Raw genomic sequence first — 19,065 nt, 5'->3', positions numbered from 1 at the left:
ACTCCGCTAACAGCCACACGTTTCATTCTTAAAGCCCTCTTTGGTTGTTGATTAACCCTCAAAGCCCCCCCAAACCCATCAGCAGGTTTATAAAGAATGTTTACAGAGTCACCCAAATTACATGTGAAAGCAGGAAAGCACTGAAACAAGTGTTACTTTAGATTCATCCAGTCAGTCAACAAAATTAAAATTCATGAGATTTCATCAAAAACACTCACAAAATTGTGAAAAATAAACTTTGCAGCATCCAGATTGTGTAAAATGCAAACGATTCTTTGCTGCCCAGCCCAACCAAGCAGCCTTTAGTGACTCACTCAACAGACTTTCAGCTGAACTGTGAGGACATCTTTTCTAAACTACCTGGAGCACCTTTCTCCGCATTGTTTTCTAAAAAATAAAAATAGCATAGTCATATATCGCTGATGTTATTCACTTCCTTCCAGCTTTGCATCTACTTTTAATGCTTGTTTAAATTGTGAGTCATGGATGGTGCTGCAGGGAACAGGGCTGAAATGTCTCTGGACTGATGCTCAGAAAACTGACTGACTGATTGGAAGGTTTTATTATGAATGTAATGTGATGCATTAAACAGTCTCCTTCTCAAGGGAAGCCGTATAATCCACACAGTAAAGCTAACAAGCTCATATCCATTGTGGTCGCGGATCAGTACACCTTTTCCGAGACACAGTCCCTGACCTTTTCAAGTTATTATTTTATAACTCACAGTTATTTAATGAGCTCTGAAAATGCACCAATGCAAGAGCAGCCAGCGGAGCTGAGAAAGTCTCCAGGTGTCACAGTTCATCGTGACTCACTTCATTTGCAGAAAAGCTTTCAGCAGCCTGAGAGCTGAAAGTCGGCAGCTGATCTACACCCATCAAATGCGTGAAATATTGCTGTGGAAACCTGAAACAAGGCGTCTGTTAGCAGAAGCAGCTGTTGTAGGAGCAGAAACATGTAAATGAAGCAGCTCACAGAAGACCTGATGCTCAGTTATGTAACAGTCGGTGCCGGACCAATCAGTAAAGGTGCTTTGAGTCCGTGAGCGCCTGGCAGCATCTGTGTTTTCTATTTTGAATCCAACCAGTCTGAACACCACATCCTGCTGCTGTCCGCCACATAGTCTAATACAGCGGTGTCAAATCCATTTCATATCAGGGGCCACATTCAGCCCAGTTTGATCTGCAGTAAAATCATAACAACCTATAAATAACCACAACTCCAGATTTTTAGTTTGTTTTAGTGCAAAAAAGTACATTCTAAAAATGTTCACATTTAAGAATGATCTTTTCCTAAAACATTATGAAGAACCTGAAGTTTGTTCAGAAGAATTATTTCAATTTTAACAATATTCTGCCTCAGTTTATCATTTACACATTACAACTGACAGATCAGTGTCTACAAAGAAACACATTTAGTCACATATGGAACTGAACGATGCAGTATTTTCCTTTGAAAAAGACAAAATATTACCAAATGAGACACACAACGACAAAATCTTATCTTTTTGTCTTGTTTCATGGTTTGGAAATGTGTCCTTAAAAAACAAAAACTGTTCAAACCAAATCGTTAAATGGTCCAGCAAGCTGATTGGAGAGTCTCAGCTTCACCCCAAACAGTTACAGAGGATAGCTAACTCTGTTGTAAGAGATGACTCCCACCCTCTTAACAGTGAATTTCAGCTGCTCCCTTCAGGTCGGAGGTTCAGGGTACCCGCCTGTAAAACTAAACGTTACAAAAACAGCTTTGTACCAGCAGCAATCTGTGCTATCAACAAATGAGAGAAACTGAAATATAACTGATAGAGTTACTTCTTGAATTGCTTCTCTCATCTTAATCTCATGGATGGCACATTTTTAGCTAGCTTGGTCTGACATATTTTCAGTCATTTTTTAAATTCATTTATTTATTTATTTATTTTACTATGTTTTTAATTTTTATCTTGCTTTTACTTTGGGGCCATCTTCTTTGTTCTTTTAGCCGCAGCACTGTCGTCACTTTGTCTTGTCTTGTGTTGTTTTTAGGTGTGTTACAATATGAGAGAACTAACTCACTGTAAACTGAATTTACCTAAGGGTACAATAAATATTTTGAATCTTGAAAAGTGAGAGACACAAATGACACGAATGACACGGAACAATAAAAATGAGACAAAAAAGTTACAAAGTGACAAAAAACGGATACAAATGAGACAAAAATGACAAAAGCAGAAACAAAATGGCAAAAATGATACTCAAAACAATGAATAATTCAAAACACAAAATGACAAAAAAGGAAATCCAAAACCACAGACATGAGACAAACGATAAAAGTGAGACAGATAAAGAACATAAACAACAAGAACAAGACAAAATTTTACATAAATGAGACAAAATGAGAAAAGAACAATGAGCATTATGATATGTTACTTTATGATCAAAACAACTTCTCACAGTCTAGGAATTATTTTAAGTGTATAGTTTTACAAACTGAAGTTAATGTCTTGGCTGTAATTTTTACACTTTACTAAACTCTCTGGTAGATGGTTTTGTTTGACACCCCTGGTCTAATCACACAGCTAAACGTTGTGGATCGTAGCTTAAAATAAGGCAAAGACTACTCATTAGTATCATAAACATTGGTTGTTGCCTGAGTCATTGTCGAGGACTGCGTGATCAAACGCTGTAACTTCTTGTCTCTGTTTCTCAGGTTACTGTGACACCAGACAGCAAGTTGAACCATCATACAGACGGACACGTTCACCTGAGGTGCATTCATCCTCCTTGTCCTCGTCTAAAAGCTCCTGAGCAGACCTTCATACCACTCACCTGTTGCTGTTGGTACTGCAGGAACTGTTGCTGCTGGTAATGATGGAGCTGTTGGAGCTGTTGGAGTTGACTCTGCTGCTGCAGGGCGAGCTGAGCGTGGTGCTGCTGAAGGTAACTGCCGACCGTTCCCTCGTAGCCCTCACCAGGTGTTCCCCCTGCTCCACTGCTGCCACCTGCAACAGCCATAGCACACCTCGTACCTGCCGCTCAGAGATGCGGGCTAGCGCTTAAAGACTACAAGAAACGAGTAATAAATCATCACCGGCAGCCATGATGTAGGAGCCTGCGGCGGGTGAGGCCACCCCCGAGGGCTGGCTGGTGATTGGGTCCCAGGCGTCAGAAGATGACAGGCAGTACAGGCCCTGGGAGACGTAGGTGTGAGGCCAGACGTCGGCAGAGGAGTGGTGGAGCACCTGGTCTGTACAGCAAAGCACAGACAGGTGGGAGGTGTGAGAAATGAAAATGCAGACAGTTCAAAAGGAGAAAGAAACAGAGGACGGAGAGGGGATGATGCAGGGATAAATGGAGAAAAAGAAGGAGCAAGCTGGAAACTCGGCAGGAGCTCTGATGATTCCATCAGTTTCTGGAACATTGAAATTGAAGGAACAAAATTCAAGGTTCAGCAGCTGGCTTCATTTGAAAAGACACGACTTTAATGGGTTTAATACAGCTGCCTCAGCCTTTTCAGTTATCAAGATATCTTAGCAGATAATTGGACTGAAAAATAAATATGTGCCGCAGCCTTTTCGTTTTGATCGTGGGAAGGCCTGAGGCAGAATCAAATCATTTCACATGAAAGCTCATTTCCCTAAAGGTCAGAGTTAAACAGAAGCACGTCCGGCCATTTGTTGTGAGAAAGAAGCTCAACACTGTGAACTTGTCGCGCAATATAACAGAAAAAGCGTTAATTTACGCCTTAACTGTAAATACGTTTTTAAAAAATATGCCAAAATTAATAATAATAATAATCATAATAATAATAAAACATCCGTACATTTCCAAACAGTCAGGGGAGCGTCTAACATCAACATTTAACTGTGAAAATGATCAAATTAAATCATCATAAGTACTATTTTGCAGATATAAGCCATTATTTGAAAGAAAGTACATATATCTTGTTATCTAAAATATGGTGTTTCTTTTTAGCGTTTTACAGTTTTTCCCCGTTTTATTCAATTACAGATAATAACTAATAATGTCATAAATAGAAGTTTTAATTTACACATTTACTGAAAAATAACAAGCCAAAAAGGTAAATAACGTCCATGTCAGATATCTGTATTTTTTCCAAAGTGTCACCTGTTCTTTCTCAGTGTCTGACCATAACTGACACTTTTTACTGCATTTACAGAAGTGACACTTCAGATTTTTGATGATTCAGATGCAATAAGCTCTCCATAAATAATAAAAACAACGTTAAATTCTGACAAATAATATTCTCTTTTACATCAGTATACAAAGAATATGAGAAAAGGTCATGAATACAGGGCAAATCAGTGCCCCAAACATTCAATAAACATTAATAGTAACATGGTTTATATGAATGCAGTGTGATTAAATTCCATTGTCAGCTGATGTTGTGATGGAAAACATCACATTTTAAATAAACTAATAAGCCAAACCTGGCTTCATCATGCTGTGGTGATACTGTTTCCTAAAACACAAGTGCGAAGAAATGACCAGGAGAGGAGCACTTAACAGTTAGTTGCTGTTATTACCGCCCGGCAAAACTGCGTTTGCCGGAAGGTATTGTTTTCAGCTGCATGGTCTTGCTTGCTTGCGTGTTTGTCTGTAACACTTTGGTTTCCGTGCGATAACTCGATAAAATATTGATGTAGCCTCACCATATTTGGTACACAGGTCTACCATAACAAGACACAGGTCAAGTTCACATTTGGTGACCGTGACCTCATTTTCAAGGTCACAGGGGTCATTTTTGTCACCGGGCGGTCCAAGTTTGGTAAAACTTCTTGTTGTCACTTTATTGTAGTTTTTTTGAACATTACAGCATTCACTTTTTTCCATATTGTGTCACTCTTGTTGCCAAATTCTCACCTGATTTTAATGGCAAGTTTTTCAGATGTCACACACGGCCTGCAGTTCAATCTAAGAATCATGAAATTTTTGCCATGTGACCGTTAGTCTCAGCTCAGTCTGTGATTGCTTCACGGCTGCACCGAGGCATGCAGAGTTCCTTCACAGCGTCTTATTTTTGCCAGATTTTTAAAGGAGACGTAGTTTGGAACGGCGCCTCACACATGATGTAATGTTGACACGTTTTGAAGGGTGAAGACGGTGAAGAAGACGCGTAAATTAAACCGTTTGAGCCATAACTAGCATCGTTATAATGCTCTTAGACACACGGAGGATAAACCTGACCTCAGCCAAAAGCAGCACAGAGTTTAATTGGAGTGTAATTAGCTGATCTTCAGCGCTGGTGTTATGATAGAGCCGACCCATGGAGGGGCCAAACACTCACAGTAACATCCCCTTAGTCCTAATGCGGATATTAAGTCGCTTTTTAATCGTTGCAGTGTGTGTGTTTGTGTGTATCGCACATGTGTGTGTTGGTGTTCACGCTAGATAAAGCACCGAGCAGAGCACATATGGTGGTGTTAATGAGAGCAGGGCTAAGTCCTTGTGCTAACCTACAGGGTCCCTCAGGGTTTGGACGGCGCTCTGCTTTGCTAAACACCAGCAAGAACTAAAAAAGAATCAATTCGCAGAGTACAAATGAAAGCGGCGTGCAAGTCGAGGGGCAGAAAAGTCAGAAAAGCAGCCACAAAGTTTTTTAGTTCTGACTTTCATGAGCTTGTGTGGGCGTTCCTGAGAGGTCGACTTGAGTTTGCTAATCTCGTCTGAGCAAATTGCTCTCTTCCCTTCTTTTCTTTATCATCTGATGTGCAACTCAACAAACCGGACATCTTACCACCTGAGACTCAAAACACCAACCCACAGTTTTTGTTTTATTAAACCAAGTTAAATCCTCTTTCTGTCGCTCTTATATGAATACAGATGATCTGCACTAATATAGATAATTTTCTAAACGGATAACTTTCTCTGTACTTGAAAATAAGAAACTCTGTCCACTCAAACTATCCATCCATTATCTATGCACCGCTTAGTCCTCATTAAGGTCATGGGGGGGCTGGAGTCTATCACAGGGCTATGTTGAGAGGCAAAGAAATCACATTCACACCTATGGACAATTTAGAATCATCAATAAATCTCAGCATGCTTTGAACTGTGGGAGGAAGCCGGAGAAAACTTCACTTAAACTACTGCTTTACATATTATCTCGACAAAAAAGACAAAACACTTTAGTCATCAGTCAAATATCAGAGAATGCCTTTTAAACTGTGCAGACACAGAAGGATTAAGCTACAAATCTGGTAGCTGCTTGCGCTAACCAAACCTAAATCGTCCGTTTTTACTGAGCCTCGGCGTTGGTTTGTCTGTCTGTCTCTCTGTTAGCATCATTACTCAAAAATGGATTGACAGACTTTGATGAAATTTCCAGGTAAGGTCAGAAATGACACAAGGACCAAGTGATTAGATTTTGGCAGTGATGCAGCTTATAGTCTGGATCCACGGATTGGTTAAAGATTTCTGTATCATTGCCAGATAGCGGCACGGCGTCACTGTAACCATGACAACAAGTGAACACTATTTCAGCCGCCTGCTGACGATCACGATTGCATTCCTACAACAAATCCACCACTGAGGATTTATCAGAACTTACTAAACTAATGATACGACTGAGCAGCCTTGGTGGAGTACTGCGCTCTCTGAACGTTCTCGTAGCCCCCCGACAGCACTCAGCTCAATATTGCTCAATTCAAATTTCCCTCCACTCTATACAAATCTCTTACTGCTCGCTTCAAAAAGGAAAAAAGTTCCACATGTAGCTCTAACTTAACCGGTGGAAATAAAAACAGAGCTTTGCAGATTCTGCATTGAGCTCATGATGTGAGCTTTACTGGAGTGAAACTGGAGCGGCACAAAGCAGGACATGAGGGGGAAAAAAATCCACCCTTCATGCCCTCAAAAGTTGCACTCGGCTCCATTCACGTGTCGTGGTGCAATCTGAAACGTGGGATCATGTCTTCCCAAACATGCAAATAAACCGAGGATTTTAAAAAAGGTATAATTCAGACGTGAGAGTGTTTGTGTGTCATATAGAGGCTGAAACACAGAGGTAGATGTTTCAGTGCTGGTGTGGCCGTGGTCTTCTATCTCCGGTTCCACATCAGATCGTGCTCTGGTATCTGAAAAACGACAGGCTGTCATCTGGATTTGTCATTTAGAAGTTTTTGAGAGAGTGCCCGGTAGGAGTGAAAGGCTGAAATGTGCAGCTGTGTTTCTGCCCTCCAAAAGCCCTTTACTGCTGGTTGGGAGAATAACTCTCTCAGTGGCTGTTTTCAGTTTGAAGCAAGACTCGAATCTATGCAGAAGAGAACGTATAACAGTTTACTGTGTGCTCCAAAGACATATGACTGAGTGCGAGACACGTTTGAAGCTCTTACGCTTGGCAACACTGTGGTGAGAATCCAGTGTCTGCTCTGCTTTATCTGTGTTGGTGTTTTATGCACATAGGCTTCAGTGTGTTAAATGAACACTACGACACTTTCTTTCTCTTTCTGTATAGATTTCTGGGAGCACCCTTACCTCTGCTGGTGATGCTCTCCTGGTTGACCTCACTCAGGTGAGCGACGCTGCCCTGGTTGGAGCCGGCTCCCATACTCTCCCCGTCCATCGAGTTCCAGCCAAACAGAGTCGCCTCAGAGATGGCAAACTGCTGCATGATGCCTGAGAGGGAAGAAGTAAAGGTTGCATTAGTGCTAGCTGAGAGGCGGCAAATGCAGCATGTAGCACTTAAAATGCACAATTTAAAGGTTCCCCTACAGGGGTTGGGGAATCTTTAAATTGTGCAACCTCCAAATAGAAGGTAACATCTGGGAACCATTTACAGTATTATCCACACTGTATTTCTTTTTGCTTTCCAGTGGTCCTTGAACTGCTCATGTGAGACAGGAAGTGGAAAGTAACCAAATCTGAAGAGACATTTCATCAAAATCACTTCATTTTAAACATGTTGTTTAAAAATCTGCCTATAATAAAATGTTTGCTGCCACTAAATTCTGTAAGAAAACAAAAAATTCTGTGATCCTGGCACAACTCGGATCCTATTAATGACTCAGCTATCAGCAACAGTCACATGAAAAAAATTCAGAGACTTTTCGGCTGAATTGCATGCAGTGTTTACACCGAGCAGGGAGGAGATAAATATGGGAAAATAGGGGGAAGAACAGAACTTAATAATATATCAAATTTTATATGGAAAACAACAAATTGTATCTGTGTCTGAGAAATCCCTTTCCACTAAGTTCCCCGTTCCAAAAACTCCTCTCCAGGAAGTGTGTTAATTCCAGATCACATGACCTGCTCCACATGATGTCATTTCCTCCTGAAGAAAAGACTGGAAGACTCCAAGGTTTTCTGACTTATTTAATATAAAGTAGTCAACAGGTTTACAACAATATCTTTATAAATAACTTTCATTTTTAATTGTGTATATATAATATTTAGAAGAATCTTTCTCTAAAATGCCATGTGGTGTTTGGTTTTAGGCGGCCATGTTGGTTTTAGACCTGAAAACAGCAAAAATGTAGCCTAGCCCTGCTAGAGCCATGTTTCTGAAGGCACAAGGGTCTAGGCACGCTCAACAGGGAGGGAGGCGGGCTAAAAGGTTGTCTATCAAATCACTCTGCAGCAATTGGGTAGGTATACAACCAATCAGCGCAACGAATAGGCTCCTGGAGCGCCGGAAATCAGAGGATGCGGCAGTTCGGTGAAGCCTTATTTATACAGTCAATGGGTGAAGCTCAAGTATATTACAGACATGTTAACAGAAAGATTATTCAGAGTCGGTGCTAATGGAGCTCAACGACTGTTGTCGTTTTTGTTGTCGACCCTGGCAGAGAATTAAATTTGTTGCCGTGGGTTGTCTAGCACAGCTAGGCTAGTTGTTTCCGGTTGTTTCTGTCAGAATCGTCGCGCCTCTGTCGTCACTTAGTTACGCCCGCCTTCTGACTCTACACTTCATGGTGATTGGTCCGGCCAGTTTTAGGAGAATCCAGCCTCGAGCCTTATGGAGGGTAACTAGACCCACCCTGGCAGAGGATTAAATTCGTTGCCGTGGGTTGTCTAGCACGGCTAGGCTAGCAAAAATGTCAACTATGATACAAAAAGTCCCACAGTTATATCCTGACCCTGTTAAAGCCGACAAAAACAGGGCTATTCATTATTTCAGAATGTGCTCAAACTTTTGCTTTTGTTATGTGAATGACCAGTGAACTGACCAGCGTGTGACCGGGACCTGTCTGAATGTTGCTCAGGTGTTTGCTCACCTGCAGCGAAGCGAGCCTCCTTCTCTCCGTCGCTGAGGTCGCTGTAGGCGTCGTTCTCCATCCTCCTCTCCTTTTCCCTCTGCAGGTTGGTGTGTCCCGCGCCCCCCATCGGCCCTGCAGATGGTTTGCCCCAGCTCTGCCACTCGATCATGTGGGCGACCCGACCCTGGGCCATGGCAGTGGGCTTGGTCACCTTGTCCTTCATGGAGCGAGTCACACCTTCAACAGGTATGAGGGCAGCAGGAGGAGGGGCAGACCAGCAACACACAAACACACACACTGTCAAAACTACTTCTGGCCTCTGCTGTTGGCTACGCCTCCAGCTGAGGCTCGAAGGGGAAGAAGAATGACGATGAGGAACGTCGTGGTGCAGAGGATCTGTTTAGAAGAGATTGATGGAGGGGGGATAAATGAACTGGTATGGATGGATTTAGGTAGTTTTGTGAGCGAGGATGAGAACTATTTTCCTTATTTAGTGTATATGGTGGTTTGTGGGGATTGTCAGCGTAAGTCTGTATTTGTTTGTTCTCTGATTTTCTTTACTGGACCTGCTGATTGTCGTAAACACGTTTAAAGTTGCTCAGTTAAACAGCAGTCGCACTAGCTGGTATTCTGAGGATTCCTGTGTCATTGGGGGTTTTATAACTTGCTGAAAAGCAGTTTAAAATGTACTGGTTCGTTGAATACACTGACCTGTAGCCTGCTGCTTTTAAACTTCTGTTAGCGGAGCTGAGAGTATCTCATGTGAGCAGACTTGGTAGCTATCATAACTAGGGGATCGACTTCTTTGGTTCAGTACAAGGATGGAATGTTTTACAGATATCAGACGTGCTCTAATTGATCAGCAGTGTTTTACTAAATGGTTACCGGTATTTGTGAGCAGGCGTGAACTAACCGTGACGTCACCCGTTGGTTTCAACGCCGAGAAAATGAAGCCTGGATTTTGCTACTTCCTGGTCGCCGTTTTGGATTTTTTGGAGCCAGTGACGTAAAAAGCATCATCAAACAGACTGGACCGGAGAGAAACTAGGGGCAGGATTGGCTGAGGACTCTCTTATCCCGCCCACATTTTACCGCAGAGGCTTCTGTTGCTGTCTATCAAGTATAGCCACGCCCCCTGGCTCCGCCAACTTTAACAATTTATTTAAAATTCAGTATTGATTTATTTTAAGATCGGCCACCTGATCTCTCATTTTAACCATGAAAACTAACGGGAAAAAAATCCTGAGCTGTAGAACATCAGTCTATCAGTTTTTATTTTTTCTAAAAATGAATTGGGGTCTATGGAGCAAAAGCTTTTTGGAGCCAACCCCAGCGGACGGCGTGATATTGCAAGTTTTTGACACTTCCGGGTTGGCTTCAATTCTGGAGCCAGATGCTACGTCCATCTTTATATATACAGTCTATGTTTGTGAGTCTGTCTGTTTCCACGTATAGTGGCCATGCCGACTGCTTTTTCTCTCCGGCACCTTAAGGGGTCAAGACTACAAATCTGAGCACTGATGCTGACGGTTCAGAATTAGGCAGACACATGTGAGGCAACAATCTCACCGACTGATTAACGAACAGGAGAGATGATATAATATATATTACTTTACTTATATTTGACTTTTTGATGTAATTAAATCAGAATAATGATAACTTTTTTATTTGTAATGTCTCTTCTGAGCTAACTGACCAAATGTGGGAAAACATCCACCTGCCGTTACAGTGGATCTCTCACTTCATATATAGGCAGAATTCTCCCTTTTGGTTTAGTTCAGTGATGGTTTCAGTAAAATTTCTTCAAACTGAAACCGCAACAAATGATGGGATGTTAACCTGTAGATTATTTTTATCGATCAGTTGTATAAAATGTAGAAAAAAATAATACATTGATCGGTTTTTGCTATAAAGACGTTCAGTTTGCGGTCATTGAGGAGGAAAGAAAGCAGAAAATATTCACATTTAAGAAACTGCAATAAAATAATTTTTTTCTTTAAAAATGTACTCTTAACTGATTATCAGAGTAGTATAGAACTGATGTAATGGTCAATAACTAATCCATTCATTTCTACAGTTCTAATTCAAACAACTTTAGTTTCATCATTGTTGGCAAAAAAGAGAAAGCTAGCGCTCATTTATGCCGCTCTAAAGCCGAATTTATTCTGCTTTTCTAATGGTTTGGAATGTTCTGTTTTCCTTAATGGACATCCAGCTATTTTTATGCATTTCTTTTATTTTCTCTGCTGTGTCCCTAAACCAGAGTTCCACACTGAATCGCAAACGATGTAACGGATTGTGTAGCGCGCCATTAAGGTGAGTGTCACGTAGAGGTGAACTTGCAAAGCAATGAGTGGGTTTTTTGCCTCTTAAAAGATGTTTTTTGCTCAAAAATGTTATCTGCCAGTCGACTGCAGAAGGTTATTCTGCTGTTTGAGTCTTGGAACTCAAGAAATTAAGGAGGAAAAATAGGAGGATTTACTGGAAGGTCTGCTGATCGCTTATCACAGCAAAAAAAAAAAGAGTGTTTTTGTGGTCAGACATATGAATCTCTCTGTGATCTAACTGCCTACGTGTGTGAAATCTGAAATCCGGTGAATACACTGCAAAAACTCAAACTCTTACCCAGTCTATTCTTCCTATTTTTAGTCAAAATGTCTCATCCCCCTTGAGTTAAGATAAATTCACTTAAAAAGTTTCATTTCTATCTTGTTCAGTCAAACAATCTTGAAATTATCTTGTTTTGAGTTGAATTTTACAAGAAAACTCTAAATAAGTTTAACCCTCGTGTCGTCCTGAGACTCAAACTGACCCGTCTTAAAGTTTGAAAACATGTGAAAAAAATATATGTTCACAGTGAAACTTCTGATGTCCACATTTTCAACAGTTCTGGAAAACAAAACTACAAAAACACGAGGCAAATGACAAAAGTCAGACAAAAAAACCAACAAAAATGAGACACAAAATGACAAAAATCAGACAAATGACACAAAAAAACAAAAAAGAGACACATTTTTGAACGTTTTTTGGTGTAAATAAAGAAAAGTTTTTAAAAAATGTTTCTTTAAGAACATTCACAAAAAAAAAAAAAATCAACCAAAATCCCGTGAAAGTCGCTGGATTTTGGTTGATTTTTTTTTGTGAATGGTCTTAAAGACGATATTAGAAATTTTACTGATATATTTGTAATAACCTTAGATATTTTTAGGATTTTTTGTAAATTTTTACTCAATTTTTGAAAATATTTACAAGAATTTTCTTGCCAAATTTGGGAGACTTTTTTAAAAAACATTTTTTAGGAATTATTGGAATTTTCTTCCTGAAGGTTTTGCAAATTTTCAGAAATTTGAGGGATTTATTTGCCGATTTTTGGGTGATTTTTTTCAGACAAGGAAACAATATTTTTGGTGCCTGTAAATGAGGACAACAGGAGGGGTAAGACATTTCAAAATAGGAGGTTACATGAAAGCAAAAATCGATTTTTGAGTGAACTTTTTTTTTTTTTTTAGCATATCTGGCTTATTTTTAGACACCTAAAGTTGCCAGTCCTGGTAAAATTTAGCTTAAAATAAGTTTTCCCAGCTAATTTTAAGATCTCAGTATTCTAAATATCATATCTTATTTCAAGAAATCTTACCAAGCCATTTTTCACTTGTTCTATTGGCAGATTTTTTTCCCTTATTTCAAGGTAAAAGTTCCTTGAAATAAGTTTTTTTCCTTGTTTTGAGAGGGGCATTTTTTCCAGTGAATAATCATTAAATCGCCAAGTCCATTCACTGATTTATGTGGTTTATATGTAACGGTGCAGAACGCAGTAATCTTAGGTCAGGTCTGACGTCGGGTGACTCATCAGGCCCGGTTACCTGAGTGCTCGTGAGAGTTTGCTGATTTGAACAGAAAAGGACGAGGATGACATCTAAAACGCTGACAACCCCACATTAATAATTAAAGCCATTACTCATCTCCTTGTAAACAGAATAAATGAGGTTCATTAGACGTTACGTAATTAAAAACGTGTTACAGAGGCGAAGAGAAGCGGCAGAAAGTAATCCTCAGGTGTAAACAGAACGTGGAGAAGGGTCCACCGGCAAATCTCTGCCCAATTAAGATGCAAATATAGGATTCAAACAAGGGACATATTCACTGAGTCAGAGAAGCTGATCGATAAAAAATTAAATTAAAATCAAGCAGGCATGAATAAACAGAGACGGAGCTATGGAAGTTGCTCCCCCGGTCCTCGGGGCAAGTTACAGGCTGAGTTATAAATATCAACAGTTTTCCCCTGAGACAAAGAGAGCCAATCTCATTTGAAAATCAAACACTCCCTGCAGAGCCTAATTGGGGATGGAAATAGGAATGGAAAGAATGGGGATGGAGGATGAGGGAGGGTGTTGGGGGTCTTTGCTATTCAAAGGCTCAAAAAATAATACTATGCACTGTTAAATTATACCGACAGAACATAAAAAAGTTCAGCAGACACAACAGAAAATGACACTTGTTGTTTTTTTTTCCACAAACACTTGGAGGCGCTACACTCAGGCATCACAGAGCACTGCGGTTTGAAGCACAAAACACCAGAGTTTGCACAGAAGAGGCCACTTGTAGTCACGACACTTGCACAAAAGAGCCACTGCTTCACGACCACCACCAGCACCAGCAGCACCGCCACATTACAGACACGCTACATGTCCCAACACGCCTGTGGAGATGCTTCAGTAGGCAATTAAAGTAAGCTGTCCCACTTACTTTAGTTTATTTGAAATAAAAGGTCTGATTGAATTTCCATCAATGACTCTGAAATGTGTCCATCATTGACGTCAGCTGTTGATATCAATGGGAGAGAGGGGAAAGTAGGGAGTGATCGAGGAAGGGGCACCCACAGGGGCGGCCATGTTGGTTCCCAGCTCCTCCTCCTCCTCCTGCTCGAAGATGAAGTTGTCTGTTGAGGCGAGGTTCAGTTTATGAAGTCTGCCATTTGTGGCTAAGTTTAAAAGATAATTTCCACGTTTGCTTCAAGTGTGTCAGATGGTCCTTTGGCCTGCATGCAGTGCACAAACCAAGTGAAAGTCGAGGCAGAATGGAGATTTTGACAAACAAACTGATCTCAGAGGATGCTGTGGAGACAAAAATGTTGGAATTTATTAAGTTAAATCAAAGTGATCCCTTGGCATCCTTATTGATGTGGGTTTAAGGTGTATAATTCTTCTCTGTGCGTCTGGCCAAGGACTTCTGTTCTGTCCTCTCTGGTTGTTTTAGGAGATTTGGCAAAAGAAAAGTACAAAAAAAGGTCCTGCCTGGCAGACAGCCTGGAATGACGTGAGTTTATAACTTTACTGAAACTGGATTCTCTCTGACTTCTTGAATATATTTTCTTCAATCGTCTTTGACATAGCTTTATATTGGGTAACCTCACTAAATCTGAGATTAAAAAGTAAGCTGTAAAATACCTACAGCCACTATTTTTCCCTGTATTAGTAACACCTGTGGGCACATGGTTTTTTTGTTGTTTGTTTTTTTCCTTTTTTTCTCTTTTTTTTCTTTTTTTCTTTTTTTCTTTCTTTTTTTCTTTTTTTGTCTGCATTTATTCTCATTGTTTAACTCCATGGAAGGGCACATGTTGATTCCAAGGTTTTTCATCCATCCATCCATCCATCCACTATACACCGCTTTATCCTCACTAGGGTCATGGGGGGGGGGGCTGGAGTCTATCCCAGCTGACTCGGGTGAAGGCAGGGGACACCCTGGACAGGTCACCAGTCTGTCACAGGGCTACATATACAGACACACAATCACACTCACATTCACACCTACGGACAATTTAGAGTAACCAATTAACCTCAGCATATTTTTGGACTGTGGGAGGAAGCCGGAGTACCCGGAGAAAACCCACGCATGCACAGGGAGAACATGCAAACTCCATGCAGAAAGATCCCAGGAAAGCTGGGACTCGAACCAGAGATCTTCTTGCTGCAAGGCGAAAGTGCTAACCACTAGGCCACTGTGCAGCCCAGGTTTATCAGTTTTTGTTAAATACTTTTTTTTTCATTTGAATTTTTTTTTATGTAAAATTATAACTGTGCCATACTGCACAGAAACATCTGTGAGTTCTGTCTACTTCTAGCTATGGTTGTACCGTTACAATAGAGGTTTAGAACTTTATACTGCAGAGAAAAATAAACCCACAGTGGGTAAAAATGTGACAGGAGCAAATAAAAAACATCAGGAACAGCATGCACAATGCTCAACACTTAAGGTAAAGAAGAAGGACTTAGCCACTCAGGAGTTCTTTTTTCCACAGTTGTGGTATAAACAGTTTAACTGATTTGTTCACATTGCAGAATGATTTTTCAAGCATGTGCACATGTATTTTAATCTTTAATTCGACTCATTAGTTTAACTAAACCAGTCAGACTACTTCTGCTTCACACTCTACCATCCTCTGAGAAAAGTTTGTCAAAGAAAAAAAGCATTCTGCAAAGAGGAACGCATTGTTTGGTTTTCTTCCAACCTAAATTGATAACAAACTATCAAAATCAACACTAATGACTGGAGAAGCGGATATTTTCTGGTCATTTATATTGTGGCAGCTCTGTCAGAAGTAGTTATTGATTGCTGTCAAACCAAACCACACATTGATCACTTGGCTGCTGCACTAATGTGGCGCCAGAAAACCATCTGAATCACACATAAAAGAAAACCGAAAAGTATCTCTAGCACAGCAGGGGGGAAAAAGAGGTTCAGCCCCTGTCGGTGCTCAACAGCGACTTCACCCTCGACCCGCCGTGGAGCGTGTGGAGGCAACATGGGGGCTGTTTTACCATCTAGTAGCACAGACACACACCTGACACACCTGTCAGAGAGGACTTAGCCAGGGCACCGATCCCATAGGTGTTGGCGGGCTTCCTCTTGAGACGAGGCAGAATGGAAGTAGTGTCCTCCATGGACAACTGAAGAGAGAGGGGGGAGGGGAGTGAGGGCAGACAGAAGAACAGAGATGGAGAGCAACAACAGCAGAGAAAAAGAGGGGATAAAGGGGATAAAAAACGCAAGAGGGGGGCAGTGCAGATAAGATTAAAAAGACCGAAAAATTCAACATGACACGGAAAATGACAAAATAAGAACAGATGAGAGAGATAAATGCAAGAAAGAGAAAATGGAATGAAAGAAATTGAGGTGAAAAGAGCAGATGATTGAAGATTCAGGAAGTAGTTGGAGGAGATAGAGGAGGAAGGTTGTAATAGAGGGAATGAGAGAGGAGGGTTAATTATTTGAGCACTTTATAAATGGCTTACAGGGATCACTGATGGAAAAGAAAAGAATCCTCGATACACTGTGGCGAAAGGAAAAATTAATGCTTAAATGGTGACTGGAAACCAATTTAAATGGCAACAGAGAGACTTTAGTCAGCACAGCAGAGGATCAACAGTTACTGTGAGTGTTCCTGTGGTTTAAGTTGTGTTAGTGCATGGATAAATGAGGGAAACAGCAGTCAGTTGATGCTTTTATTCATACAGGTACAGTTTAGCGGAAGACGTTTATGTGATAATGAGAGAATATGTTCCTTGCTTCACTCAAAGACTTTTCTTCGGGGAAGGAGCTTTAACCCTCTGAAAGCCAAAATAGAGCCGCAACGATCAATCGATTAGTTGTCAACTGGTAAATTAATCACCAGCTACTGTAATAATTCATCAGTTAGAGTAATTTCTTTAATAAACGTCTCAATTCTCTAATAACTGCTTCTAAAATGTGAATATTTTCTGGTGTCTTTCCTCCTGTCTAATAGCAAATCGAATATCGTTGGTTTAAGGATGAAACAACACATTTATCATCTTAGACACAAACTGAACAACTAATCGATTAATGGAGAATATTAGAAAAAGCCATTATTTGCAGCCCGACCCCAAAGCCCGCCAGCAGGTCTGAAAGGCATGCTGTCTTTCAAACAAAAAAAAGCCAGTATGACACCATTTATGAGCCAAAACCTTTAAAAACAAAGAAGTTTTCAGCATCAAACTTACCCAAATCTGAGCCTAAAATCACAATATTTCATGAAATGCACTGTTCTACATGTCTCACCTTAACGTTCTCGTAAAAAAAACCTGTTTGCTAGAACCAAAGAAAAAAAGAATTCTGTGCTCCACAACTGTGAAGCCGTTAGTGACTCAGCTGCAACCAGCATGACAAAAAAATCAGGGAGGAGGAAAGTAGAAGAACAAATGGGGGTGGGGATGGACATGGTTAAATATTTATTGTTTGTAGAGTAGCTCCAGGTTTCCTGTGGGCACCTAGGAAAATGCTGTACGTCGTGTTCTTTTTTTCAGTTTATGTAAATTAAATACTAAAGGGAAAATCCAGCTTTTTCTTTTTTGTGATTTATGCCATCACGTCTTTGTCAGACTGCACTGAAGACTTTTATGAGTTCTAGTCGTGGTTGTGCTGTTTCCATAGAGGTTCAGGACTTTATATTGCAGTGAAACATTAGATTACAGCGAGGAAAAATGTGACGGGAGCAAGAAAAACACCTAGAAACTGCTTCCAACGGTGCATCAGTGTCTCCCCACTGATCTGAACTTCCTGCTGCTCCGACTCTGACACGGCTTATTGTATTGAGCTTAACTTATACTTTTGAATTGGGTCTACATGTGCAGCCTGACATCCGTAGAAATGTTGCTGCACGTCTGCTTCGTACAGCATGTTCGTGAAACACAACATATTGTTTGTTATAATGCTTCTGTAATGCAGTTTTTCTGTAAAAGTTAACATGCTCCACTCTGTCTGCCATTGTTTGACATATGTGAAGAAACTGAGTGCAGTGGCAGAGAAACAACACCACTAAGTAGTGTTTTAGCAATGGCACACCCTCTCAATTCATGGTTCTTCTTTATTTTCATGACTATTTCCATTGTGGATTCTCACTGAAGGCATCAAAACTAGGAATGAACACATATGGAATTATGCAGTAAACAAAAAGTGTGAAATAAGTCAAAACATGTTTTAGATTTTAGATTTTTTTGCTTTGATTCCTGCTTTACATGCTCTTGGCATTCTCTGGATGAGCTTCATGAGGTAGAACTTGAAATGGTTCTCCAACTGTCTTGAGGGAGTTCCCAGAGATGCTGAGCACTTGTTGGTCCTTTTACCTTCACTCTGCGGTCCATCTCATCCCAAACCATCTGGATTGGGTTTCGGTCAGGTGACTGTGGAGGCCAGGTCATCTCCATCATCTCCTTCTTGGTCAGATAGTCCTTCCACAGCCTGGAGGTGTGTTGATGGTCCAACTAAACCCAAACTGGATGGGATGTCATGTCGCTGCAGGATGCTGTGGTAGCCATGCTGGTTCAGTGTTCCTTCTGTTTGGAATAATTCCCCAACAGTGGCCATCACACCTCCTCCTCCATGCTTCACGGTGGAACCATGCATGTAGAGACCATCCTTTCACCCTTTCTGGTCTTACAAAGACACGGCAGGTGGAACCAAAGATCTCACATTTGGACTCATCAGACCAAAGCACAGATCTCCACTGGTCTAATGTCCATTCCTGATGTTTGTTTTTTTGGTCCAAACTAATCTCTTCTGCTTGTTGCTTTTCCTTAGTAGTGGTTTCTTAGCAGCTGTTGGACCATAAAGGCCTGATTGGTCAGTCTCCTCTGAACAGCTGATGTGGAGATGTGTCTGCTACTAGAACTCTGTGTAGCATTTATCTGGGCTCTAATCTGAGCTGCTGTTAACTTGCCATTTCTGAATCTGGAGACTCAGATGAATGTATCCTCTGCAGCGGAGGAGACTCTTGGTCTTCCTTTCCTGGGGCGGTCTTCATGAGAGCCAGTTTCGTCATTGCGCTTGATGGTTTGTGCGACTGCACTTGG

The 19,065-nt window shown here is 40.9% G+C and overlaps 1 protein-coding gene across 7 annotated transcripts in view; it reads right to left on the bottom strand.

The window, feature by feature from the left end:
• Positions 1 to 19,065, bottom strand: part of fam131ba (family with sequence similarity 131 member Ba) — an 82,189-nt gene that overhangs the window by 3,235 nt on the left and 59,889 nt on the right. For 3 of the 7 annotated variants that reach the window (XM_022211408.2, XM_022211402.2, XM_022211404.2), the window contains 5 exons: positions 16,041 to 16,146; positions 9,218 to 9,436; positions 7,476 to 7,616; positions 3,070 to 3,225; positions 2,808 to 2,980 (listed from right to left, as the gene is read on the bottom strand). In XM_022211408.2, the coding sequence (XP_022067100.1) occupies positions 2,808 to 2,980; positions 3,070 to 3,225; positions 7,476 to 7,616; positions 9,218 to 9,436; positions 16,041 to 16,146 (795 nt within the window). The remainder of the gene's footprint in view (positions 1 to 2,807; positions 2,981 to 3,069; positions 3,226 to 7,475; positions 7,617 to 9,217; positions 9,437 to 16,040; positions 16,147 to 19,065) is intronic. The other 4 variants (XM_022211403.2, XM_051955248.1, XM_051955249.1 and 1 more) reach the window with 2 other exon arrangements.

The sequence above is a fragment of the Acanthochromis polyacanthus genome, chromosome 11, assembly GCF_021347895.1.
Source record: "Acanthochromis polyacanthus isolate Apoly-LR-REF ecotype Palm Island chromosome 11, KAUST_Apoly_ChrSc, whole genome shotgun sequence".
Taxonomy (NCBI): Eukaryota; Metazoa; Chordata; class Actinopteri; family Pomacentridae; genus Acanthochromis; species Acanthochromis polyacanthus.
This window is presented reverse-complemented; position numbering and strand designations above follow the sequence as displayed.